The sequence below is a fragment of the Theobroma umbraticum genome, unplaced genomic scaffold (assembly GCF_002168275.2).
Source record: "Theobroma umbraticum cultivar Fairchild unplaced genomic scaffold, ASM216827v3 scaffold_44.0, whole genome shotgun sequence".
In the NCBI taxonomy this organism is placed as follows: Eukaryota; Viridiplantae; Streptophyta; class Magnoliopsida; order Malvales; family Malvaceae; genus Theobroma; species Theobroma umbraticum.
In genome coordinates this window covers 6219367-6244563 of record NW_018397255.1, presented here as the reverse complement: position 1 = coordinate 6244563, position 25197 = coordinate 6219367, and the positions used below count along the sequence as shown (strand labels likewise).

At 35.1% G+C, this 25197-nt stretch overlaps 4 protein-coding genes across 5 annotated transcripts; 1 reads left to right on the top strand and 3 right to left on the bottom strand.

The window, feature by feature from the left end:
* Positions 1-919: 919 nt before the first annotated feature.
* Positions 920-6041, bottom strand: LOC110409735 (PRLI-interacting factor). Its single transcript, XM_021419184.2, has 2 exons — positions 4835-6041; positions 920-2027 (listed from the first exon to the last, which is right to left on the bottom strand). Exons 1-2 carry the CDS (start codon positions 5546-5548, stop codon positions 1089-1091), a joined length of 1653 nt encoding a protein of 550 aa, XP_021274859.1. The 5' UTR covers positions 5549-6041; the 3' UTR covers positions 920-1088.
* A 2365-nt stretch (positions 6042-8406) lies between these two features.
* On the top strand, positions 8407-9188 carry LOC110409797 (uncharacterized). Its single transcript, XM_021419269.2, is given in 3 exon segments — positions 8407-8618; positions 8744-8806; positions 8938-9188. Coding segments are annotated over 3 exon segments (330 nt in total). The 5' UTR covers positions 8407-8525; the 3' UTR covers positions 9112-9188.
* A 1939-nt stretch (positions 9189-11127) lies between these two features.
* On the bottom strand, positions 11128-17353 carry LOC110409253 (eukaryotic translation initiation factor 3 subunit A-like). 2 transcript variants are annotated; one of them, XR_002444552.2, is made up of 15 exons: positions 17199-17353; positions 16925-16987; positions 16328-16809; positions 15561-15776; positions 15087-15455; positions 14962-14991; positions 14305-14532; positions 14010-14171; positions 13658-13879; positions 13376-13585; positions 13094-13300; positions 12714-12794; positions 12379-12580; positions 11430-12273; positions 11128-11174 (listed from the first exon to the last, which is right to left on the bottom strand). XR_002444552.2 is itself a non-coding variant. In XM_021418541.2 (14 exons), exons 2-14 carry the CDS (start codon positions 16968-16970, stop codon positions 11708-11710), a joined length of 3021 nt encoding a protein of 1006 aa, XP_021274216.1. In that variant the 5' UTR covers positions 16971-16987; positions 17199-17353; the 3' UTR covers positions 11128-11707. The 2 variants fall into 2 exon arrangements, 1 of the variants encoding a protein (XP_021274216.1); XM_021418541.2 differs by having other exon boundaries at positions 11128-12273.
* Positions 17354-18229: 876 nt separating this feature from the next.
* Positions 18230-24570, bottom strand: WDR55 (transducin family protein / WD-40 repeat family protein). The gene is made up of 15 exons (XM_021418226.2): positions 24335-24570; positions 24196-24231; positions 23998-24062; positions 23832-23919; positions 23673-23745; positions 23484-23590; positions 22936-22978; positions 22755-22811; positions 20734-20810; positions 20538-20586; positions 20396-20442; positions 20225-20298; positions 19532-19587; positions 19112-19232; positions 18230-18596 (listed from the first exon to the last, which is right to left on the bottom strand). The coding sequence occupies exons 1-15, from the start codon at positions 24427-24429 to the stop codon at positions 18526-18528; spliced, it is 1059 nt and encodes a 352-aa protein (XP_021273901.1). The 5' UTR covers positions 24430-24570; the 3' UTR covers positions 18230-18525.
* Between the last annotated feature and the right edge of the window lie 627 nt (positions 24571-25197).

Below are 25197 nucleotides of genomic sequence, written 5' to 3'. Positions count from 1 at the left end.
CAGCCTGACGCTTGGGACATTTAGCCCTTTTTCGGTAACCCAAATTTAGATTCTCAATCAATATACAATTTGGTTTTGGGGTCCATTCCCGTAACGCTGAGACCTATGATGGAGGTTGCGTCTATTGGTTCTGGAACGTTGGATTCGGGGCAGTGGAGAAAGTAAGCGGTCTTGAAGGTAAAAGAAGATCAAAATGCTGGGGTGGCGTAACATCTTATAAGTGCCCTTCTTCTGAACATAACGACCGGAGAAAATATCTAGTTGACGTGACACATCACAATTATAATAGTATGGGCACACCAATTTATATTTATAAAACCTTATGAAAGTATTTTTCTTCTTTTTTAAGCATATACAAAATAGTATTCGTTCTAAGATTTTTCCTCAAATAGAACGGGCTTCACCAACATTTTGGGTTAAGTTATTAATAAATAATTCTTTTAAAATGAATGAACTTAGTTTAAATTAATAATCTAATTTCTGACAACTCAAAGTAATTAATTGAAAAAACGTTTGTATACAAAGGTGATAATAGTTTGCCCCTTTTGAAAAGAAAAAGCTGTGTCCATTTCCACTTTTTTTCTTCAATCACGGAGGTTTAAGTGCCCTATCAGACCCTTAAAGCCGAGCCATATCAACTATCCTGCCAGTGCTGGCAAACACCGAGCTATCTTAGTTGGTAAGATCAGGCCAATACCAAAACTAAAATGAAAACAAAAAAACATATCATTCTAACCTTACACGTTGGATCTTTGATCAACTACAAATTCTACTCAACAGAACCTCAGGATTGCTATTCTTTGAAACCAGAAGAATGTTCTGTATTCTTTAGCTTAGTTTTGGCCTGCATGTTGCTGTATTTCCTACTTTCTGACTTGACAATGGTATTCTTGTGAGCATATAAATACACAAGGATCGATTCAAAAGAACATAGGATGCCATTTTCCTCTTACAGGGTAAAGTGGTTACAACAATTCTACATAGAATCTACATTATTCCCTTACAGATGTTTGTGAATCTCTCACACTACACTGCTGCAATATCACACACATGTGGGAGAAACAAAAAATTAAAAGAATATTACGCAATTACCTTGATTCGATGGCATATGTTTCCGAGCCCCTAAGAAAAGATCTGCGCCACCAAATCTGGAAGGCCTTGCTGAGATTAGGACATTCAGTGCCATGCTTGGAGAAACATCGAAACCACTCCATAAACAGCACATACTGCTGCTTCAGAGGAAGTGTAAGGAGGGTCTGACCCATAGCTTCCTCCAATGCTTTCATGTCAAGCCCCTTTCTGCATCTTTGCAGCCAACCAAAGTCCAACAGCATTGGGCCAAACCATGATTGTAGAAGCCCTGACCTGGCCTCAGAGCGGCAGTGCAGCTTCCTTGTACCCATTGCAATGAATATAATTGCTGAAACCCGGCTTAGCTCATACCTTACCATGGGAGACGCTCTCTCATGCATTTTAAGCAACTCCCCTTGATGGGCCCAGAGATCCACAAATTCCTCTGCTATCTGTCGATCAAGCAAGATCTCCAGCAGCCAATTGATATTATCCACCTGTCTGGAGATGCGTTCAATTAGAGGCTTTCCCATCTCCTTTTCGGCCCTCCTTTCATGGGTTATTGCATCGGAGGCCTCTTCAAACAGGTTGACTAGCAGACTCACACAAGATTGGCAAACAGCATAGAAGTCCTCCTTGTTGACATCAGGTTGCTCCTTCTCATAAACTGAGCTTTTGCTGAGGAGACCCTTGACCAGTGACTTGAGCTCATTTCTTGCATTGGCATCAGAGCAGGTGGTGATAGATGAAACAAGATGTCTGGCTAAATTTTGATGGGTATCTGTTGATTCCTGAGAATATAGTCTTGCGAAGATATCTCTACTTGTTGCATCATCGAACTTGAACCTTGTAAACAGGCTCCTTAATTTTTCTTCTTCTTCCTCAGTCCAAGGAACAGCTTCGAGGTACTTTAAACAAGACAAAACACCTCTGCTAAACATAATGCCAGCTGATACCTGATTGGAATTACAAATGATGCTTTAGTATTTTAATCAAAGAAAAATACCTAAACAAGGAGGCTTGAAGTTCTCATTGCAGTGATCAAGCAAAGTGCTTAAAATTAGTTGATAGCATGGCAAGAAGAATGAATTTTTTAAAGATGGTTTCATATCTTTTACTATCCATTTTGCCTCTTCCAACTTCTAGAGGCAACCTTTTAAACTCCACAATTTTGTCTTCGGAAAAAAAAAAACCACTAAAGCCAAAATGTTCAAGTTAGCATATGCAGATAATTACCATATATATTATAATCAGAATGAAAATAAAAGGCAATGACTTCTGAAATGAAAATGCAGCAGTGGCACGATGGCAGGAAAGTTGTCTGCTCAGGGCATTTAAATTACCTACATGAATATATATGGATGTGCAGTCTAATAAGGGAAAAGAACCCAAAAGTAAATGGTCAACATCTCTTTTTTTAGGCAATTCGAGTAGGCAACCTAACCATTCAGTATATCTCACAAACAGTAAGCCGTCTAGATCAATATGCAATCTCATAGCTATTCTTCCTAGGACCATTCTCATACCACGTGGACAATGAACCCAATCTATTAGCATGGCCAGACTTGATACCAAGCCGACTGCCCTAGAATAGCTCTCAGCAAAACCAGTCTAAAGCCCCTTCTTCCCCTCGCTTGTTTTCAACTGATTTATTTAAACTTAGAGCTTACAGCTGTCTACAGCCTGATAATTTACCACCCAAACTAAGATCCAAAGGGTTCAGTCCATATTTCTTGAGGACTACTGTTGATAAGCCTGATAGATTTATCAACCATTTGAAAACCAAGTTAAATGCAGGCCCAGTTTATAGCTAACTGATGATGGTACTGCAAGATTAAATTGAAAACCACTAGATCCTAAAAGGATAAACCTCTTTACATAAAATTTATTGAGCTGCTAGCTCTCTCACCGTGCATCATGGCACCAAAATGCATTGAATCCACAAATAGTCAACAAAACTTTTTGACTTTATCATGAAAGAGTAGTCATCAAGCAAGTCTCATATTATATATGTATCCTAAATACTAAAGAGATCTAAATTTGTTCTTTAAAAAAGTACATGTAAGTACAAATAATATTATTCGGAACATCAACTTAGGAAAAGAGTCCAAATGCCACAAAAATTGTAAAAGGAGATCATGAAATCAGATAACATGAAGAAATAAATGAATAACTATGGGTTGCGAATTTTCTAGCTAAAAAATACAAAAGGAAAACTCAAAACAATTGAGTATGGACCTTTTTACTATTGGCTACTCCATTAAGACAAAAAAGGAAATAATAGGTAAATAGCTTGATTTGCCTAAGCGATTATTTTGTTCTGCTAAGTTTAAAAAAATTTAAGGTTTTGGGCAGAGTTACGCTAGGAAAGGGGTTAAGGCTTTTGCACGAAATCAAGCTTGAATTGGTGGCAGTGACAGTTGTACAAAAAAGTAGCTTCTGGAGCTAAGAACAAAGATTGCTGAAATTCAAGTCAGTAACCAATTCAACAGGTTTCGGGGCTTGTTCTGTAGGGGGGAAAAATGAAATTTTCGGAATGATCTCAGCAATTGTGCTTGGTAATTATGGTTCATGGTTCAGAAAAGGAGGAAATGTAAACAAAATTAGAGAAAATTGTACCAAGGAAGAATTGCCCAGATATTAAAAGGAACGGGAGTTGGAGATAACAAGCACAACTTAAAATAAAAATCTTAATTTAGTTGAAAGGAAATTACAACACAGAGATAGGAGGAAAAACTTTGTTTTCCTGTGGCCACCAAAGGTCATTTAAAAATTTTGCCCGCGTCATTGAAAAAACCCCCCATGAGGAGTACTCTATATTTTCTACAGTAATAAATTTTAGTAAAGAGAATAATTCCTTGTTAGAAAATTTACACTTTTCATAATGGAAATTACATGCAACACTATCACAGTTCACTAATATTCTTGAATTTTATGTCAAAATCAGGCTTCAAGAATTACTTTCTTGATGGCTCTCATTCCATACGGTTAACTTGCCAATTGATATTCTTCAACTTAGAAGTTTTCTTGAAATCAGTAAAGCAGAATTCAGTAAGATTTTGTTCACTATAATCCTACTCAAACGCTTGTGCTATATCTTATGCACTGACTGATATTTAACTCAGTTAATAGATAACAGTATAGCATATTAGGCAGCAGAGAACAGTTTGTGTCGAACAAGGAAAAGAAAACACTTGAGAACAATAAGAAACTTCTTCTAAATTAGTTTCACAATCTCCAAAATTTTAAGAAAGCTCCTATAACAAGTATTCTTCATTCAAGAATTACATGCAGAGACAACAAAAGAAGTCCTTGATTTGTCAAACTAGGGCAAGAAACATGGTAAAAGTCTGGTCCTAAATCTAACAGGACGTTTGACCAATAATAAAAGGAAGATCTTCCTAATCATTGGCTTCCTATATGATTTTCTACATGATAAGAAAATCAGAGTTTCATATATTTCCATCCCTCAACTTGATCAATCTTTAAAGTTTAAATAATAAAAAAAAACTTTGATTTTAACAAGCACTCATGATTTTCCAAGGGAAGATAACTTGTGTGATAATTTTGGTCTTTTTTAGGAATACGATTTCCGCTAAGCTTCCTATTTTCTTAAAACAAAATTTTTTTGCTGAACATAGTTATCTTAAAAATACCAACAGATACCAAACATTTCAATGGAAAAAGATAAAATGAAAAGGACCCAAATTTTAAGTTTAAGATAAAACTCTTGAACAAAAAGATGAACAGAAAAAAGACTAACCTCAAGTATATCAATAGCTCTATAAACCCCAATTTTGACAAGCTTCTTCGCTATATTTTCTTCAAACATAAGCTCAATGGTTTCTCTAAAAACCCCTAAATTTTCCACCTCAGGAACCTCTATTCTACACATTTTCCTCCCCAGAGAACCCGCAACCAAACCCGCGAAAACCTCCGAATTCGAAGCCAAAACCCCAGAATTCAGCTCCAACACCAAAACCCCACCATGTTTACCTTTCAAATTCAGCCTCACATCGTACACTCCTCCTCTCTCTCCTTCGACCCGACCCGGATCCTTACCCGAGTGGGTATCCGGACTCTCTATTTTGGCCCGAAAACTCCTCGATCGCGATCTGGGTATGGAATCGACAGCGGCGGATGGGGCGGCGTGTGAAGAGTGGCGACCCTCTTCTAAGGAATCAGTGTGTTCAAGAGGGGAAACTCGGCCGGGTGAAAGGATCCGACGAGGGTCAATCCGACCCACAAGAGTTAACCCGGATTTGGAACTCTGGGGTGAGTTCGGGACAGAACTGGAGGTTGTGAGTTTGGAGAGTGAGTCAGTCTTTTGTGGACCCAGTTTAGTCTTGCAGTTGCTGTTATTGCTACGGTAATGCTGTGACAAATAAGGGTTTTCAGGACTTGACGGAGGTACATTGAACGTGCAACACCACGATCGGCGGCGAGAGCCGTGTCTCCGACGGGCAGGATCGTCCATGGTAAAAAGACCGAGCGACGAACTGAGTCAAAGAAGAACAAGTTAGGAAGAACAACGAGTCAGGAACCGAGTTGAGAACGAAGAAAGCAGCAGAGAGAAAACTCCCCCCGCCCTCTCTCTCTCTCTCTCTCTCTCTCTGCTTTATGATTGCGAGAAACTCAAAAACAGGTTTTGGTTCATATAAACTTTTGTTCCATTATTTATGCTGGGAATGAAAGATGGGTTATTGGGGAGGGTAGTTCGGTTATGTCAGTTTGTCTTGTTAAAGGGGACGGTGAAGAAACTGAGGCAAACTTTTTTAGGGTAAGTGGAAATAGTTATAACAAGAAAGAGACTGTGGTTTGTGAAGGAAAGGAGCTATCATTGCTGGGAAGATGTTTTGGACATGCACAAGTGGGATCGTCTGAAACTCTGATGCCTTGTTGAGCTGGAAACCTGTCCTATGCCCAATGCAACTACTTTTCGTTTTTGGGCTTTTTCGTCCCTCTCAGGTCTCAGCTTGTGCAATAATGAGGGAAAGGTATAAGCATTAGCATGGAATAATTCATTTATACTCATCAAACCCATCAAATTTCGACTTTGGGTTTCAATTTTATTAATTAACTAATTATATATTTACATGTTCATAAAAGTGTCAACGTCTAGTTGTTTAGAGAATTGTTGGCATAAGCATGGAATAGGGATTTCTTGCACCAAGTCTGAAAAGCACTGATTAGGATTTATGTATTAGTAGAAAGTGGGTTTTTGTTGGTGATTAGTTTTATTTTAGCTTTGCATATAACAAAGCTCTTTGTGTTTCTTAGGTATGGAGAGGAATATGATTTGGAGACTAAAAGGCATTCAAACAAAAATTGTGCTGTGTAGGAGACACAGAATAATTGCCACAACCAACAAAAAATCTTATCCATGACTTTAGGTCATGTCTTGGTTTTGTCTTTATATTTGACCAAAGACTTGCTACTGTGAGCATTATATTTGAAGACCCAGTAGATGGTACTTATTTATTTTTTTCATTTTGTACATTATAAAAGCAAACAATGCACTCTTCAAAATTATATCCTTCCTCCCTGCCATTAATAATGAATGACTTGCATTGAAAGATTTGATTTATGATGATTTTTACACATTAATTTGATTAAGGAGTAGGTCCTATATCATTCATAAAGTCTGCCTACACAAGGAATGAATAAAGGAAATGAATTCCACTTTTCAGTTGTAAATTGAGGGGGGAAAAAAAAAGAAAAGAAAACAATATTGTTTTGTTCCAAAAATTCAAAAGAAAAAAAAAAGTTAATGTCCAATACAATTTGATATGCTTGTTGGCCATATATAATGCCGTCTATGCAAAAACTCTTTCCTTTACCTTAAAAAAAGTACAAAGATTTCCAAGATTCGCATTGTGAAAATACCTGCTAATATGTGCAAACCGTTGGTTAAGATTTGGGATTTAAATAAAATAAATGGGAGGCTAGAGATCAACATATATAACCCTTTATTTAAAGGTTAAGAATGTAATTTACTTGTTACCTATTTGATTAAAAGGGACTTCTAATTAGGATTAATGTCATGGGCTTCTTCATTAGGGCTTGATAGAAATTTGTTAATCTTTCCTATTTTGTTCCTTTTTCACTTTTATCTCTTACCAAATACTAATAAAAGTCATTCTCTTTTTCATTTATTTGCCCAGCCCTTTCCATTGTTTTCACTCACCCTACCAACCAAAGCTAGTTAGCTATGACTAAGGGAAGAGACGGAAAAATATGAAGCAAGACCGACAAAGTTCACATTCATGTAATACAAACAAAAAAAGAAAGAATCTAACAAGTCCACAAGATGTTCTTTTTGTTTTTATTGCTCTTATTTTAATTCATAATCTTTAAATTCTTCTGATTGAATCCTCAATGTAATAAAATGGTATAAATTGGATTTTTTTTTTTTAAATTTTTTTGCCAATATGATATATCAACACATATATTGTTTTTTGTTTTGATTTTTTCTCCTACTCCTTCCTAGCTGGTTGAGCCCAATTACAACCTTGTTTGAAGCCTTGCCCGAGGTCGAACTTGGATAAACTGAGTTAAGAATAGTGGCAGGCAAGGTCGGATTCGGCCCTAGGATGCTACATCCCCCGTGTCTGGCATGGCCTAGTTTATGGCCCTAACCGCTCAACCCAGGCCAATTTATAGCCCTTGCCTATGAAAGCAGAGTTGGGTTTTGGCTCGTTCTCTTCTTGTGGTGCCAGATTGGGTCGTGGGTATGGGTAATAGTCAGAGTGATAAGGATGAGTCAAACGAGCAACGTAGATAAAGTCAGGATCCAAAAGCTTTGGTGAAGCATCAATAATTTCACGGACGTGACATGTCCTCCAATTCCCCTCACCATTCTTTGTGTGTCCCTCAAGACTCAAAACTAAATATCTCACAAATGTGACCCTCCACCCTCCCCGTCAAACACATCAACTGGACCCCATGATGACAAAATCCCCATCATGATCCGCCCACGTGTTCCTCTTTGGGTTCAATCCAACAATATTAAAATTCACCTCCGAGAACTCGTGGAAATCCCCCATTGGTTCAACTGCTGCCAAACAACGATACGCAATCAACCAAAGAAACGGAAGCCGCTGAAGATTTTCTTCTCCCCATTTTGGGAAAGATCTAAGGTGATGTCTGACTTGGAGGTTTCTTCATTCTGTAATACCCTGTGTTATCAGCCGCCACATGTTATATCAAGCCAGTTGCCACGTGGTTAGAATAATATAACGTAAAACGTTGCCACGTGACATTACGTAGTGCACTTAACTAACATCCCAGCCCTCTATTTAAGGTTTAGCTCCCTTTTACGTGGTCTCTCCCAACAAAACCTTACGTGATCTGTCTCAACCCCAAACAACCTTTTCATACACTAAACAAAACAAGCTTCTTTCTTCTTTGGTTTTTGAGATTTGTGTCTCTTTCTCTTTCTCTCTCTCTCAATAATGGAAGCGAAATCAGCGTCAAGGATTGATAGAAAATCTTCCATAGAAAGTGAGCCAAGGACTCTTAACATTAATCAAATCCAATGTGCAAGAGTAGGTTTTGTCTGATTGTTTTTGGTTTAGTTGGTTTTCTTATCTCTGAAAATCAATACTGGTTTGTTCGGATGTATATATTTCCTCTTTGTTTTTCGTTCATTGGATTGAGTTTGGTGTTGCAGGAGGCTGCCATGTATGTGGTGAGGACGAGGACCATGGAAGAAGCCATGAGTGTTTTCACTGAGGTAAATATATATTATCACCAGTTGCATTAGCATGAAGCTAAATTAGATTTTATAGTATGTTAAACATTAAGTCTGCATATACAGAGATGGATACTTACTAGTAAACTGATATTAAATGATAAGAACTGCAGGGATTAGAGCCGGTAGTAAGCGTAGCAAGAGAAAACATAGGAACGATGATGAACGCCAAAGAAATGCAGTAATTAGAGGAGCTGCACCTACAAGAAATACGGGATGTCGTTTCTGCACCTTTCCAGTTCGTTGTTTCTAATTTGTTTTTTCTGTTTATGTTTCTTCCATTGTAATATATATATATATATTATTGTAATAATAGTGTTCAATATTTCACATTATCAAATATAAGAAAGGTAAATCTTTTATATATGAAAACATATTATGAGTTTGTTACAAAAAAGAAAAGAGGAGTAGACTCACGTAAATATGAGATTGGGTCAAGTCTCGAGAAAATACAAATTTTCTCTTATGCGCAACTATATACATGGATTAGGTTCGAACGGTTTATTTAATTTTTTTTTTCTCAACCTATAATGATTGAGTTTTTTAAAGCTTATCTGACTTAGTATCGGTTTGGCTCAGCTTACTTATCTCTTAAAAGTAAAAGTTAAAACTAAACATAATTTTTGAATGAATTTTTTTTAAAAATAACTTTTTTTAAAAAAAATTAAAAAAAAAACTGCAAAGAAGAGCTTACTCTTCTCTTTTTTTAAAAACATATTAATTTTTCAAGAAATGCCCCTCTCAATCAATCTTCCTCTCCTTTTTTTCTTTTTACAAATTATTATTCTTCAACATCAATCCCAATTTTTTTCTCCTCTACCTCTTTCTGCAAAATCTACTAAAGAAATAGAAGACCTAATAACAAAATATCAAAATCTAGAAATTTTTTGTTCTTATGAAAATTAAAAGAAAAAAGAATCTAAAATTTAAAATTACATTCAAATACTAGTTAAAAGTTTTCTCTCTTTTTTACCAAAAAGAATTTTAATCTTAAATACATCATTTCCTCTTTTCTCTTTTTTTTAAGAAATTGAAGCATTATGATCCGATTGTTTGCTAGATCAACAAAAATCTAATGCTATTGCTATTATATAAATTTAAGAGTTATTTCGTTTTTTTATTGATTTTTTTGATTTTAACATCTGAAATTATATATAAACTTAAAACATTACGTTATAACTTAGGTGATTGAAGATAACATAAATACCCTTTATGGTAATTTTGAGTGAAAGTAAAATTTATAAAATTTATTTTGTGAAATAGTTTACTGAACAGTTTTAACTTAATTCTAAAAATTATCATTTTTCAAAAGAACTTAATAATAACTTTATTATTAATTAAACCAAACAGGCTCTTAGTCTTATTTAAAATATTTCATGAGTCTATTGCTTGAAATTTCTTAAACGTTATCTAAGTTAAATATTTGTTAAATCCTTCAAGAGCTTAACTTATTTAATTTTTTTATATTTCTTAAACATTATCTAACTCATATATTTATTAAGTCCTTCAAGAACGTAAGATATTTTCATTGATACTTGTCAAATGTTTTACACCTGAAATTAATGTGACATTTCCTTTTTATAAATAATCCAATAACAACTCAACCTCAAAGAAATTTATTTGCACTCAACTTCTCTTACATTTAGCTTAAGTTTCCATTTATAAATTTATAAACTCCAAACTCCCTAAAAGACAAATACGTTGCCCTGTTTTTATGATCGAAACCTCAAAAAGTGAAATATTAATTCTAAAATCAATCCTAAACAAGGGAACATTTAAAATAGAATATTTAAATTATTAAAAGTAAATTTAAAATATCATAACATTAATATAATAATTAATTTCATCATTTTTTAAATTTAAAACTTTAAAAGTTCAGATTTATAGACAGGGAGATAAGTAAAAGAAAAAAGATAATTTTAAAATATCAAGAAAGCAAGATAAATAATAATAATAAAGACAGGAAAGTAGTTTAACTTCATAAATAAATATACCAAACTTCATTTTTCTAAAACAAATATTTAGTATTTAGTTACGGAGTTTTCATTGCATTACTGTAAGTTAATATTAGAACAATATTCAGTAATCACTACAATAAACATGGAAGTACATGGGACCAACAATATATTTAGAACGTAGCCATAAACGAGATTCCATGCCTCGAATGTTTTGCTTAGAGGAAATACTCCCTCCTGCCAATTTCTCCTTTTGTTCCTATCAAGCAAAGCCTTAATCTTTATACACTATAAAATAAAATAAAATGGTCCATAAAGACGTTGGAGAGGGAAGAGCCCAACTACTTACCTTGGCAAGTCTCCACCTTCTGTTCTTTTATCTTCCTCATGTCTAACTGAAGACAGAAAACCTGAACTAATTAAACCTTTGGAAAGATAAGCCATGTCGAAATCCCTGGTTCACAAGGACTGTTTACCATAAATTTGTTCATAAGGCTTCAATAGCAGAGTCAAGGATCTTCTTCAATCATTCTAATCACTTAGTCGGCAACTTAATTTAAGAAGAGGGCAGGGAAAAACAAGGCAAAGGGCACGAATAGCCGTTGCAGCAAAATACTACTAGAAGAAACACTCAAATGCAAAACACTTACCACGCAACATTGCAACTTCAAAACTCCAGGAGAGAAGAAACAAACCCACTCTTGCAAATTCTCGAGGTCCATGCAACAAATGTTCCTTGGGCTTGCCATACAAAAAGAGGAGTTAAAAGGATAAATATATAATTAACACTACCAGGTCTTCAAATCCTCAATTAATATAAATTCTTCCTCAAGTTGCCACAGATACTTGATCATGTTTCGCCAAAAAGGAATGAATGGTTTGGCACAAAACTCATAAGAAGCATCCTCATGAACTTTCAGCAGACAGATCAAACACGTGGTGGGTTCCTGGCCCTTGATGGTCGCCAGGGTTCTGGCTTGCTGCTACTACCACCCCATTTATCAGGCTCCTGAGGAGCCCTGCTACCACCCATACGATCGGAATCATGAGAGAGGGGCCTGCCAGCACCACTGCCTACACGCTCAGGATCCTGAGGTGGCGCCCTGCTGCCACTACCCCAGTGATCAGATTGTGAAGGTGGGGCCCTACTGCCACTACCCCAGTGATCAGGTTGTGAAGGTGGCACCCTACTGCCGCTACCCCAATGATCAGATTCTGAAAGTGGGGCTTGCCCAGAGCCTTCAGCTCTCTCTCGCTTGAACCTAGGCACGTATTTCCCAGAGGTGGGTGCAGTAGCAGCTCCAGGTTCAGATGAGCGGGACCCAGCAGGAAGCTCAGAAGGCCTGGTGAGTCCCTCAGTTGATCTTCCTAAAAGAGCTTCCCTTCTCAGCCTTTCCTTTTCTTCCAATTCTCGTTCTCTCTGCCTCTGCTTTTCAGCAATCTCATCCAATTTTGCCTTGCGTTCAGTGTCTTCTTTCCTTCGTCTTTCTGCCTCTGCAAAGGCTCAAAATGGCAATAAATAGAGCAAAGCATTAAAAAAATTTCTCTATAAGGTAAAGGCAATACAAAAACATGATCAATACACACACAGGCACACACCTTCAAGTTTACGAGCTTCTTCCTCTTCGTGTAGCTTTCTCAGTCTCTCCTCTTCAGACCTCACATAGAATATTTTCTTTCTCTTAAACTCCCTTTCCTTCTTCCGAGCCTGAATTATTTGACTAATTCTCTCCTCCCTCTCTTCTCTCCGTCGGTCAAACTCGACCTGCCGACAACTCATCACTCTTTCCTGGAATATTAGCTATGGTAAAACAACAAAGCCAAATTAGTTTGTCAGACGGCATGCCATCTCTGAAAGAGAATGTTACAGGTAGCAGTAAATCTCTAGCAAGTACAGTTCCCAGCGCAAAGATGAACACTAAATTGCCACTAACCTTATTGTCCACCATACGCGCTAGCCTGTTCTTCTCTCTCAGATCCCCATCATGATGCTGCCTGCTCAGCTCAACTTCCAACTGCAAGACAGGATTGAGAATTACAGTCACTATTATAAAATACAAAATCAAGAAAACAACAAACTAAGATCCATAAAGACATCAAAATCATTTCATACACAGCAGAAGCCTGAAAATGTAAAACAAGGGTACAGCAGCAGTCTACATAGATACAAACATGTAATGGTCACTGTCATGTTGAAAGAAGGTAACATGAAAGGAAAGTTTTGAAACAAGTATATAAACATATATATACGTATATACACACACACGTATTCACAAAAAGGATGCAATAACAGGAGGACAATTCAACAATTCACCTGTTGCTCACGTTCATGAAGCACTCTCTCTTCCACTAGTCGTTGTTGAAAAGCAGCTTCAATCAAGGGAGCTGCCTCCTCTCTCTTTGCCCTTTCCAAATAGTCCATTGTTTTGGCAAGTTTTTGCAGTTTCTTCTCCATCTCCTGTCTCTCCTTGAGCTGCTCAGTCAAGGCCCGCTCCATCAAGACTTGCTTTGTCAATTTCTCCTACACCCACAAGCAATGTCAAAAATGACCCTTCTAAATGAAAACAAAATCTAAATGAAACAAATGCGCACTCACCCCTTCTAAAATCGATTTCTTTTTCCCACCCTTTCTTATACGCTTCTCAGTTTCCTCCAGTAGTGCCTGTGCTTCTTCAAGCTCCCGCTCCTCTATTTCCTGACGAATCCTTTCCATTCTCCGTTGCTCAAACTCAGCAGCAAGCCTCTTCTGTTCTGCTTCCTCAGTTATCTTCTGCATTTTCAACCTCCTTGACTCCTCCTCTCGTTCCTAGAGATCAAAATGAGGAGAAAACGTTAAAACTATTAGAATTTTGATAGATGATAAATCCATACTTCCTACCATTTCCAACAATTGGCGTTCTTGTTCTTCCTTTCTTTTCTCAATGATTGATTTTCGAGCAAGAAGCCTTTTGTGTTCCTTATCTACAACCTCGCCCAAGCCTGGCAAGATTTCAGCCAGTTTTGATGCTTTCTCTACAGCCGGGTATATCATGGCTCTTGCTTTATTCAACGATTCAGCAAAATTAGTCAAGTGAACCCTCAGCCCATCAGATTCGAGACCCTGAAAAAGTCAAAATGATGAACAGAATGATTGCATTCTCTGTTGCGCTCATATCCATGAAAAAATCTGCTTCGAGTACATAAAAATATCACAGAGACAAAATTATAATATGCCCAAGATATTATCTTACCAAATTACCAAACACCACAATGCCCTTCATATGATCAATTTTCATAGCAATAAAATTATGTTTAACAGCATCAACAGAAATCTTTTCCACCATTGAAAAATCAAGAAAGGGAATGATCTCAGACAAGCTCTCCATTTTCATTGTCTGATAAACCTGAGACACCTGGAGTAGCCAAGGGGAAATTTTTAAAAACAAAGAAAAACATAAATGACAAAAGAGTGTATAGCACATCACAAGAGCAATGAAAAAAATAAAATAAGACAAAACAAACAAACAAACAAACACATGACTGCACCTGCTGAAGCAACCTCAAAGTAGCAAGTTTTTCAAGGGCAGGAATGTATTGGGAGAGTTGAACTTCTGGTACAGATGAAGCAGAAGACAGCTTTCCACCAAGTTTTGAGATTTTTGTCAACAAAGGTTGTAACCTCGATGCAGCATCCAGAGGTAGAAATTCATGCTCTAAAAGATGATAAAGATCTTTCACTTCCTGAGTTGCACAACTAAGTACACCTTTTGAGACCTAATAAAAATTAGATTGTGTTAACCTTCACACATCTAGAAAAGTACAATTTGAGATCGCATAAAACCAACACTACTTTTACATTCACATAGAATGGGAAATAAAAAAATAGCATTGAATCATGCTTATGGCACATATTTGAATGCTTCTAAAGTGTTAAACAATATAATAATCAAGACAGCCTGACTTCATGAACAGAACCGAAGGTTAAGTGTCTTGTGGCACTAAAGTGGAAAACAAGACTCTTCATTTAAGGCTTTAATAACTTGAAAATAGAGCTAGATCTATATGCCAGTCAACGATTTAAAAAAATCATAAAAACAAATAACCAACAAGCTTCAAATATTGCCATACTTTGCAGAAAAAACTTTTTGAAAATGAATTCACCAAAAAAAGCACAAAACAAACAACTCATGACTATTAACTTACCAGTTCCGAGAGAAGCAATGACCTTGAAAGCTGGAAGAAGTACACAGGTCAGATGAAATGTAATATCAAGATAAAGTAACATTAAAGCTAACATAGAAATAAGCCATATTTAACGCAACACCTACCACTTCTCTGTTATCAACTTTAGGATCAAGATTAAATCCTAGAAGATTCGCCATCCTTATTCTACGCTCTTTCTCATTTTCATGCTCTAGGTGTGATGCTCCACTTGTCTGATTGTAAGGAGCCACTGATAGTGCCGCCAAAACAACTGACGATGCTATCAATTGCAAATCCTTCTGGCTTAAGTTTTTATTGAAGTTTTTTTGAAGTGTAAAAAGCTTAAACCATGCATAAGCATGATAGAGATGGCTAGCTGAAATCCAAAAGATTTCAGTCAGCTTGGCATAATAAACAACCATCAATGAAGATTTGGGGGTTTTCTTAACCATGCACATCAATCCATGAATGTCTTCAACAGATCGAAAGGCTTCCTGTAAGCAATAACTAGAAGCACGTAAGAAATCCATTACAAGACAAAAACAGAATGCAATTCCACTATACTTCAACAAAAATTGAAGATAAAGCAAACCAGAGACCTGCCAGAGTTCGAGTTCAGTAGCTATCTTCAGTTGCTCAAATCTTGTATCAAGATACAAATGCAAGCTCTCTGGGGCAGAAAGGTCAGGCCTGTCCCTCTGATCTCTATACTTGTTAAGATTTGCTAAATGATTTCTTATAATCTCACACAACCTCCGGAACTCTGTTGTTCGTTTATACTGTTTGCAAAACTGGAATGCTCGGTGTGCTGTCATCTACAAGACATGTAAAGCTTATTAAATTTCTACCACTTCAATCCATAACAGTAAACAATAGTTAAGCTTAAACCACATCATGTCATTATTATCAGATAAACTAGACAAATTCCTCAAGGACCTGAACCACAAGTTAGATTGCAGTTTTCCATAGGTAAATGATGAAACAAGATATACTTCTCGATGTATGCCAGAGATTGTGTCTACAGGCCAAGATCAGAATGCCACATAAATTCTTTGTTTGTTTCACCATCTATCAAGGAAGTATTGGCAATTCATCCGGAAACAGATAAAATCCTACATCATCCGCTATAAACAATAAAAATGAACGAATTAAAAAACAAATGATGCCTGACGCATTAGTTCAAAGTATCGATCAATCACACAGTTCAGCTCATCCAACAATGATATTCTAGGTAAATCCAAGCAAACCCCAGTGAACCCTTTACACAGTTACACATATAGAGATAAAAAAAAATCAGCATGATGTAAGAACTCAGCGATTTATACATAAGTAATTGTATCAAAAGTTCAATAATTGTTTGCAATACCGCATATAGAGCCTCCAACTTTGAGTTATTCCGCAAAATTTCAAGCACAGTTCTATACGTCTCCCACAAAAACTTGAACCAAGGTGTGACAAGTTCTCGATCCGACCTATCCTTTCCTTTCTCTCCACTAACATAACTTAACATCAAATCCTCAGGTCTGTTATCTGCCTCGAGGTCATCTACATCAAGGGCTTCTTCCAAGGCTTGTGCCCGAGTACGAGCCTGCTCAGCCTTCTCAGAGGAAAGATGCATAAAGTGTTTGATAACTTCCTCTAATGAACTAACGTTTACTTGCTGACATACAATTCGGTATTGAATCAAACCATCCTTTGCGAAGCGACCTTTTCGCATATCAACACAAAGTTCTACGTATTTAAACATAATTCTTTCGAGTGTTTTTTGCCAAGCTCGATATCGCTTCGAGGTAATTAAATCATGAAGAGCTTGCAACGCATCTTGCTTCTGCCCAACATTTATCAACTCTGCATCAATTAAAAATAAACAACATTAATTAATTTCACAATTTCCCAAGAAAGAAACTAAAATTGCAAACAATGTAAGGAAAAAAGTTAATAAATTAAGAATTCGGTTGATTACCGTCAGCTCGTTTTAATGCATTCTCAGCTCTGGCAAAATTTGCCATGTTTTTGAATCAAATTCCTGAAAAGAAACCAAAAGACATTCTCGTAATTTTAGTAAAAATATATGTATGAAGCCTCGAGGATGATCTTAACAAAAATTACAACAAATTTCAAATAAAACTCTCACTTGCTTGAATTTATAACCAAAATTAAAAGAAAAAAAAGGAATAGAATGTTAACTTTAATTTGAGGATGCGGATAAAAAATGTGTTCATTAAGAACAAAAATACCTGAAAGATGATCAGGGTGGGGAGTGTTTGAGTTGCCGAGGAGAAATGGGGAAGGGAGTGAGAGCGGCGTGTTCAAGGGAAGAACGAAACAAAGAGAAGAGGGAGGAGGGTTTTTTTTGGGTTTTTGGGGAATCAGGGAATCGGCTTTAAAAACCTTTAATCCAACGGTCTGTATTTGCTTTCTGCAGATTGTTGAGACAACTTGAAATTTTAAGAGATTAAAAAAATTGGTTTATAAAATATTAGTACAATTATTTAACTCAATTTAGACATAAATAATATTATTTTATGTTAAATGTTTAAATAAAAATAATGTTATTAAAAGTTATTTAAAAAAAAGGTGAACAACTATCTTTTTTTATTCAATTTTCGTAACTAATTTTATTTTTATTTTTATTTTTATTTTTTGCTAATTTTTGAAAACCTATGACCATGATAAGTTTGATGGTTGTCCTTTTTTTAAAGATTTTTCATTTAAAATGTAATTGCTGAGTTTATTAATTTTCTGAAATTAATTTAGTCCAATAGAAAAAAGGTTTTAGTAATTGATAAAACATATTATTAATAGTAAAAATAAAATCGTATATTTTTTTTTTTGAGAAAAAAAGTTTAGATTCGACTTTTGAGCAAAGAAACGTGAAGGTAGCATTGAGCTGAATGCTCAAATGCAATATAATTAAAACTTAATTAGAAAATATAAAAAATATCAAACTTAGACTTAGCTCCAATAGTATGAAGAAAATATAATTAAGATAAAAATGTTAAATTAGAGTGATAATGTCTTCTTCGTTAAAACATTAATTAAAAACAAAATAGATATATGTATAATTTTCACAAGATTTTTACACCATTTGCCTTAAAAGCATTATTATAGAAAATATATTTAAACGTAATACAGATTAAAATGATAGATAAATATATATGGAGAGTTTATTAACATAAACATAATAATAAATTTATAATTTGAAGGTGAAAATTGTAAAATGCATAGGAAGGCTGGAGGATAAAAAAATTGTGATGAGGTGGGCAAAAAAAAAAAATTCACATTCTACCATCTCTTTTAGAATATTTTCAAATTAACCCATGGCTGCTTACCAAGTTAACTTCATTCTTTCACTGAAGCAATACAGAATGATGTTTCATTCAATAAAACTTACTCTTCCAATCTTCTCAAAGAAGATTAAATAAATTTGCCTCTATAATACAACACCAAATGAGAACAAGGGTCTCTTAACATCAAAACAAGATTAATTGCACAAGTCAAGATATGCACACTGTCCAAAATTGCAAGTTACCTATACTTGAGAGACCTGTGGCAACAATCCACCTAAAGATCTGCGAAAAAGTTATTCGAACTTGTAAAAGCAGCTCCTTTATTTGCATTTTTCACCTTGGTTCCTGGAAAAATTAAAACAATCAAATAATAAAAACCAAATTACATACTGGGCAATTTTCCTTCATAACATGACTGAGCGAAACTTGTCAAAGGGCTGGAGATCTAACGAGAGGAAAGTTGGAAAGACCATTGAATTCTACATGGGATTTGAAATCATAAGTTACAGTTCAGACCGAAGCCATAGCCCATAAAATCATTCATTGCACAGAGAAGCCAACTTTAGGAATTCTGGGTAGAAGAAAACCAGTGCACTATGGCTCGCTGACGAAGGTCAAGAACCCACCTTTAATTGACTGGAATAAACAATTTCAACATTCTAAGATGATATTTTAAGGCCTATTTTCACATATCATTCATCTTTAGCAAAACCATTCCTATGGAAGTTTTCGAAAAAAATGGCTTCATTACCGGGTTCACAGTGATACAACATCATGTCTCGCTAGTTTAGTAATCCTGTTCAGAGATATGTGATTTAGGCTGAAGCCTTAAATTAAGGCCAGAAAGAGAACTAGCATACCTTTCTTAGATTGAGAAGGATCATCATCCACGTCCATCCCATCACTATCACTGTCTGACGTAGCAACTTGACCTTTAACCGTATTTTCAGGACTTTGCAATATATCATCCAGATCCCACAACTGCAATACAAAAAATTAATTGGACCTTCATCAAATAAGGCATTCATCAATGAAGCTGATTATCCCATATTCCAAGCATCTACCAAATGACTTTGTTACAACTGCTAATCATCGGGTTGTCTATTGTACTAAACAACCTACACAAATAATTTTTGACTTTACCAGATAACAAGTCCTCATACACATGCAGTCATTTGTACGGTTATGATTGCAACAAATAAATTTCTTATACATCATACAACACACAATTGAAATATCATAAAGAGAGAGCAAGTGCATTCAAAGGGGGAAAAATGCACCTTCAACATCTGATCATGTGATATACTACCAAGAAACCTTCTATCATGAGAAAAAGCTACAAGAAGAAACAAAAATTCATTAACCAAGGATTTTTTTAGCAATCACAAAACAAGAAGTCCAGCTTGGCAAAGCACATAAAGAAATAACTTTTTTTGAGAGCAATAACATGAAGTTCAAGGAACGGATCTGAGTTAGGAACTAAAATAATAGTCAGTTGTTTGTAAGAGCACCACAAATAACCAATGGACCATTCACATTAAATAGCATACACAACATGCCAATATTAAAAGTCCGACAAGCATAACCAGCATAGGCTCTATTTTCTTGTCACTTCTGTAACTGGCCTCCAAACGTTTGCCTTTTTCTTAGTTTTTGTGATAAAGCAGACGCAAACAAAACAAATTCACATATATTTAAAAGCAAGTAAATAGTTTAAAAAAGCATACATCTGAACATAAAGGTTGCACATAAGAGTAAAATGATGCTTTTCTTTGTCAAATTTTAAAATATGAAATTTGTTTGTGCATCGAAACATTACTTTTGCTTTTGAAAGCAAAAGTAGATGATGAAAGCGGCAAACTAAAAGGAGACTTCGCGGAAATTATCTAAGCCAAAAAATCCTATTAATTCTACCTCAAAGCAGACATCGTTGACAATAACTTTGATCTCAAAATAGGAAAGAAATACAATACCAAGGCCCTCAACTGGATAATCTGAATGCTCTGCAATTGGTTGTATGATTCTGTTAGGCAATATGCCTACTAAGCTGGAAAAGAATTCAAGGAATTGTAAATAAAAGTTAGAAATAGTAAGATGAAAATCAACATCCAAATAAATGTCTCCTTTTGTGCTCATTGTCTTACCTGATGAGTCCATTCTCAGATCCTGTAATGAGTCTATCTTCATCAAGCTGACACAACAATTTAAAAATACTAAATAAAAAATGTTTGTTGATTGTTTGATAACCTAGTTTCTGAAACTATAACAATTAGGAAAGCAGCTTACTTTCAGCAAAGCCTCAACAGAATTTGGAGAGAGATCAACAAAGCGATCGCTAGACAACCAATGAAACAGTCAGGGCACAACACCAGGTGAAACATCAATAATTGAGAGAGAAAAAGGGAGATAGTCCCAGTCGTGGAGGATTTACAACTTCTTAACTTCAGAAAAATGAACTATGATGATTTTCAAAGCACAATACCTGCAGTCCTTAAAAAACCCCCATGAATATAACAGCAAAGTTCCACTTTGTGATCCACAAATAACTTTCCGACCATTCTGACAAACATAACATAAGGCATATTAGGACACAGTAAGGACAAGAAAGTAAAGCTTGGTTATGAAAACTATCTTCTAAGTCCCATTAAAACCATAGATATCACAAAGATTTCATTTGTTTTGCTCTTTAACAGCAAATACCATGAAGCATACTTCTGATGACCTAAAGGACAAATAATATTTCTAAGAAAGGAAAAAGCTTCTCTCCTGTCTTCACAGAAGGGCTTGAACAACCAAAAGAATCACAGAACTGGTTGCATCACAACTGTAATCTACATTTTATTTTGTACCTACCTTACTGAATCGTAATCCTCTCAGAAAAAAAAAAAAAAAAAAAAGAGAAGGGGCGAAAAAAAGATCATGTCATCTTTGCAACTCAATTGCTATAAAAATCTATGCCAATGGTCAACATAAATTAGGATGCCTTGCAAAGTACAATTTATCCTTTAATGTTAATCAGAGTTGGAACATGTGTTAACATTCGCAACTATGGCACCATAATATGCTCTAGACATATCGCCAATGAAAACTATATGCCAAACCCCTTCAAAAACCACTCTACTTTCACTAATGAACAATTCAGCCACCCTAGTTATATTTCTTTTATTTAAGCGATTGCCCTTTTATATACGAGTCAATTAATCCACACAAACAAAAACCATTAACTCAATTAAGTTTCATGGTGCAGATACAATAAATCGATCCATAGATGACAAGATTAAAAAAAGATGCATCTAAATTAAAATTATATATTGTTTCAAATAGTACGTAACAATCTTAATTTAAAATTCATTGAAATGGCTTAACAGGTATATCTAACCTAAGCAACATTAAGAAAAAAAAGTAATTAAATTTTAAAAAAAAAGCAAAAAGAAAAATGATAGAAAAGAAAGAAACAGAGAGGATACATGAGAGAAAAGAGGGAAGGGGGAGAACAACCTATGAGACAAAAGAAGGAAGGGGGAGATAAGAAGGCGACACTGGATCTGATGACCAATACCTAAAATGGGTGAAAATTGGCAAGATCTAACCCAAATCCCACTGCATCTGATTGGGAACATTCTTGAAGATTAACAAATAGCTTCTTATCTACCAGGAATCCTACTCTCAATCTTTGCAGGTCTGGATTCTATATAGTTTTGATGATCCGAAAATCTATATTTTTTCCATGCTTAATATGTTGTTTCTGGTGATGGTTAGTTTTGGTTTGCTTAGGTGGGTGGCTTGACATTCCACTTTCTTGAAGGCATCACACTTCCTCATCAGCACGAGAGAAAAGTAGATCATTTCAAGACCACAATATTGCAAGATCTCGCCAGATCTCATTGGTCCAGAACCAGCCACTCTCCACCTGCTCCTCACTCTTCTCCCTTGCAGCCCTCCACCTCTTCCTCCCTTTCTCCATTTTCCCGCCTTTTTTTATGAAACTATTTTTTTTAATTCAATCCAATCCTTTGGTCTATATAAGATTAGAGTAGAGTAGACTTTTATTAGGCCATTTAATTACATTTAACTATGATTAAATGAAAAAAATTAGGTTTATATATGATTAAACAATTATTACTTGAAAAACAGATTATCAAAGAAAAACAAGAATAAAATTGTTTAAAAAATCTACTTCAAACATTGTAACTCTAATGCCTCTGAAAAATCATGTCCCATTTGACACATCACCTGCCAAATGGCTTTTTTCCCTGCCCATGTTTCTAGTTAAATGGCATTTTTTATCCACATCATCATATTTGACAGAGCTTAATAGATTCTGTTATCCAAACAGCTTAATTGACCCAATTATGAAAGAGTGATGGCTTAATTTAAATAAATAGAAGTAAAATGGTTGAAATGCAAATTTAGTAAAGGCATAGTGGCTTTGAGAGAGGTTTGCCCAAAAGTACATCAGATGAAACCATAGAATACAATTATTCAGCAATCAGATGTATATACCTTCATTACAGTAACAGAAGTAAGCTCATCTTCAGAAAACTCAGAGCGTGTTTGGACCTATAGGTAACAAAGAGATCAATCAATTTTAGATGGTCAAAATCTATAGCAAGCACAGTTTACTAAAAAGATTCTACAATCAGATGCATCAATCATTTTAGAAAGGTTACAAGCAAGAGCTTACCTTATATGTGCGAAGATTGCAAACGGATAGAGTCCCATCTCCACTTTAGAATGAAAAATAAAAATTTATTAGAGCCTCATATTTAAAATCATTAGGAAGGACATTCAAAGAAAAACACAGATAGAGAGAGAGACACACACAGAGAAAGCAAGGGCTAGGAACATCAAAAACAAGGCAAATGAAAATAAAGCTATTGTGTGCATGTGAATGTGCATGGGCACAACCAGGTTTATTGCAAAAGGAGAAATGAAGGTAATGAAAGAAGGAATCAGAATAGACAAAATATAATATTACCATCTTTTTTTCCCTTTCTTTGTGGACAAAAAACCTTCCCAATATCAAAAGAAACTCATTTCTTTTAAGCATCTTGTTAAGCTACACATAAATTTGAAAATTTGGCTTTTTTTAGCATAGTTACTCTTGCAGGTAAACAAAGAAAAAAGATGTTTCCCATAATCGGCAACTGAGCTAAATCAGATATAAGTTTTGGAAGATATCACTGAAGTACTGAAATGGTGAATATTCAAAATAATTACAAAGCAAGATACCTTGTTGTTAGCAATTTCACGGAATCAGATACAAAATTCATATCTGAAATATAGTCTTCATGAGCATTAAAAGAACCAGAACAGGAACGTTGCCTGGTATCCCATACCTGCAAAAAAGAAGCAGATAAGCACAGATTAAACATACCATTTGAAACACATAAAATTCACAAAATCAAGTAAAAAAGAAACCTTAATACAGCCTTCATCATCTCCAGAGGCGACAGTTGACTCTGTAAGGTTGATCAAACTATTGATGGCATTCCTACACAACCAAATAAACTCGTATTTCAACAACTGATTACAGGAATTAAAAAAAAAAAAAAACCCAGAAACGCAGTGAGAACCCACTCATGAGCATTTTCAAGACGAGCAATTACTGATCCAGTTTCAACATCTGTGGCCAGAATAGAGCAATCTTTTGAACCTGTCGCCACAGCTGAACTCGAAGACACAATCAACTATCATTAGATAGAATCCGTGGAGAGAAATGTTCATGAAAAAGAAAACGCTTTACCTTGTCCACCATTAATAAACCGAACTGTTCTACACGACTCAGTATGTGCATGAACATCCAACGATCTTAACAACAAAAAAAACCAAAGAAACTTTTTTAGAAAATTCACCGCCAGTCAATTTCATTCATATATTAAATTATTTACGGTAAGAGATGGAAATTATTTTTAAAAAAAAGAAAAAAACTTAAAATTTGGACCTTTGTAGCGAGGAATCATCGGTATTATATTTGTATCTGCAAAATGCGAAGTCTAAATCAATAGATAATTGAAGTTGAATTATTATATAAAACGGTGGAAGAAATTGAAAAGAAACAAAAAAGAAGAGGGGGAACTTACAGGTGAAGGTCGCCGGTGATGAGAGAAACAGCGACGAGTTCTTTCGAAGGATGAAAATCGAGACCAAAGGGGATTTCCCCTAAACTAGCCTCCATTAGTGAAAGATACTTTCCCGCTTTCAAGCAAGAGCCCGGCTAAAAGTATCAAAACCCTTCAATGGCTGCGCCAGGGCTTAAGGGATAGTGCTTTTGGTTTTGAGACCTACGGTTTCAGCTGAATTCAAGTTGCCGGTCTTAACAGTCAACAAAAAAATGTCACTTTTATTTTTTACAAACTCAATATTAAAATTTATAAATTACATTCATGATTATAAAATATACAAAAAAACATTAAATATAAATAAATTAATACAAATCAATAAAAATAAATAATGATAATTAAACACACTTAAATCATAACATTCAACATTAAAAATATATATTTTATATAAATATAATATACATAATATTAATTTTGATCTGATAATTTTCCTACTCAAAAATCAACTAAATAAACTAATAACACCAAATTTTTTGAACCAAAAAATTAAATAAATCAAACCGTTTTTCTCGAATTTCATCTGATCAATTGGGTCAGTTGGTTTGGTCCATTTTAACTCACCCTCACTTGTAACATTAAGAAAAATTAAAACTTAGAAACATAAAGTTGAAATGGAGAGGCTGCGATTGTTGTTTGGTTCTGATAATTGTTTGGCTATTGATTCTGCTAGTAGATTTAGCACTATTGTAGAAAATTGAAATTTTATTAGATGTGAAATCATTCTTGATAAATCTTATTGATGCGAAAATAAGATCGAAAGGAAAAACGTGAAAATTGATAGGGTTTTATGAGAATCTATATAATATAAATAGATTTATCAACTG

Bases quoted from the DNA above. Each gene is read 5' to 3' on its own strand.
- LOC110409735 (XM_021419184.2), bottom strand. From the start codon at position 5,548: ATGGACGATCCTGCCCGTCGGAGACACGGCTCTCGCCGCCGATCGTGG. The intron at 2,028-4,834 runs GTTAGTCTTTTT...AATTCCAATCAG, and splicing joins GAGCTATTGATATACTTGAG to GTATCAGCTGGCATTATGTT.
- LOC110409253 (XM_021418541.2), bottom strand. From the start codon at position 16,970: ATGGCAAATTTTGCCAGAGCTGAGAATGCATTAAAACGAGCTGACG. The intron at 12,795-13,093 runs GTGAATTGTTGA...CCTGTCTTGCAG, and splicing joins TTCATGAACGTGAGCAACAG to TTGGAAGTTGAGCTGAGCAG. The intron at 12,581-12,713 runs GTTAGTGGCAAT...GTTTTACCATAG, and splicing joins CGCGTATGGTGGACAATAAG to CTAATATTCCAGGAAAGAGT.
- WDR55 (XM_021418226.2), bottom strand. From the start codon at position 24,429: ATGGAGGCTAGTTTAGGGGAAATCCCCTTTGGTCTCGATTTTCATCCT. The intron at 23,920-23,997 runs GTAAAGCGTTTT...CTTCGAGTTCAG, and splicing joins GTTTATTAATGGTGGACAAG to CTGTGGCGACAGGTTCAAAA. The intron at 20,811-22,754 runs GTATATACATCT...TATGTTTGTCAG, and splicing joins CTTCTGTTACTGTAATGAAG to AATGGTCGGAAAGTTATTTG.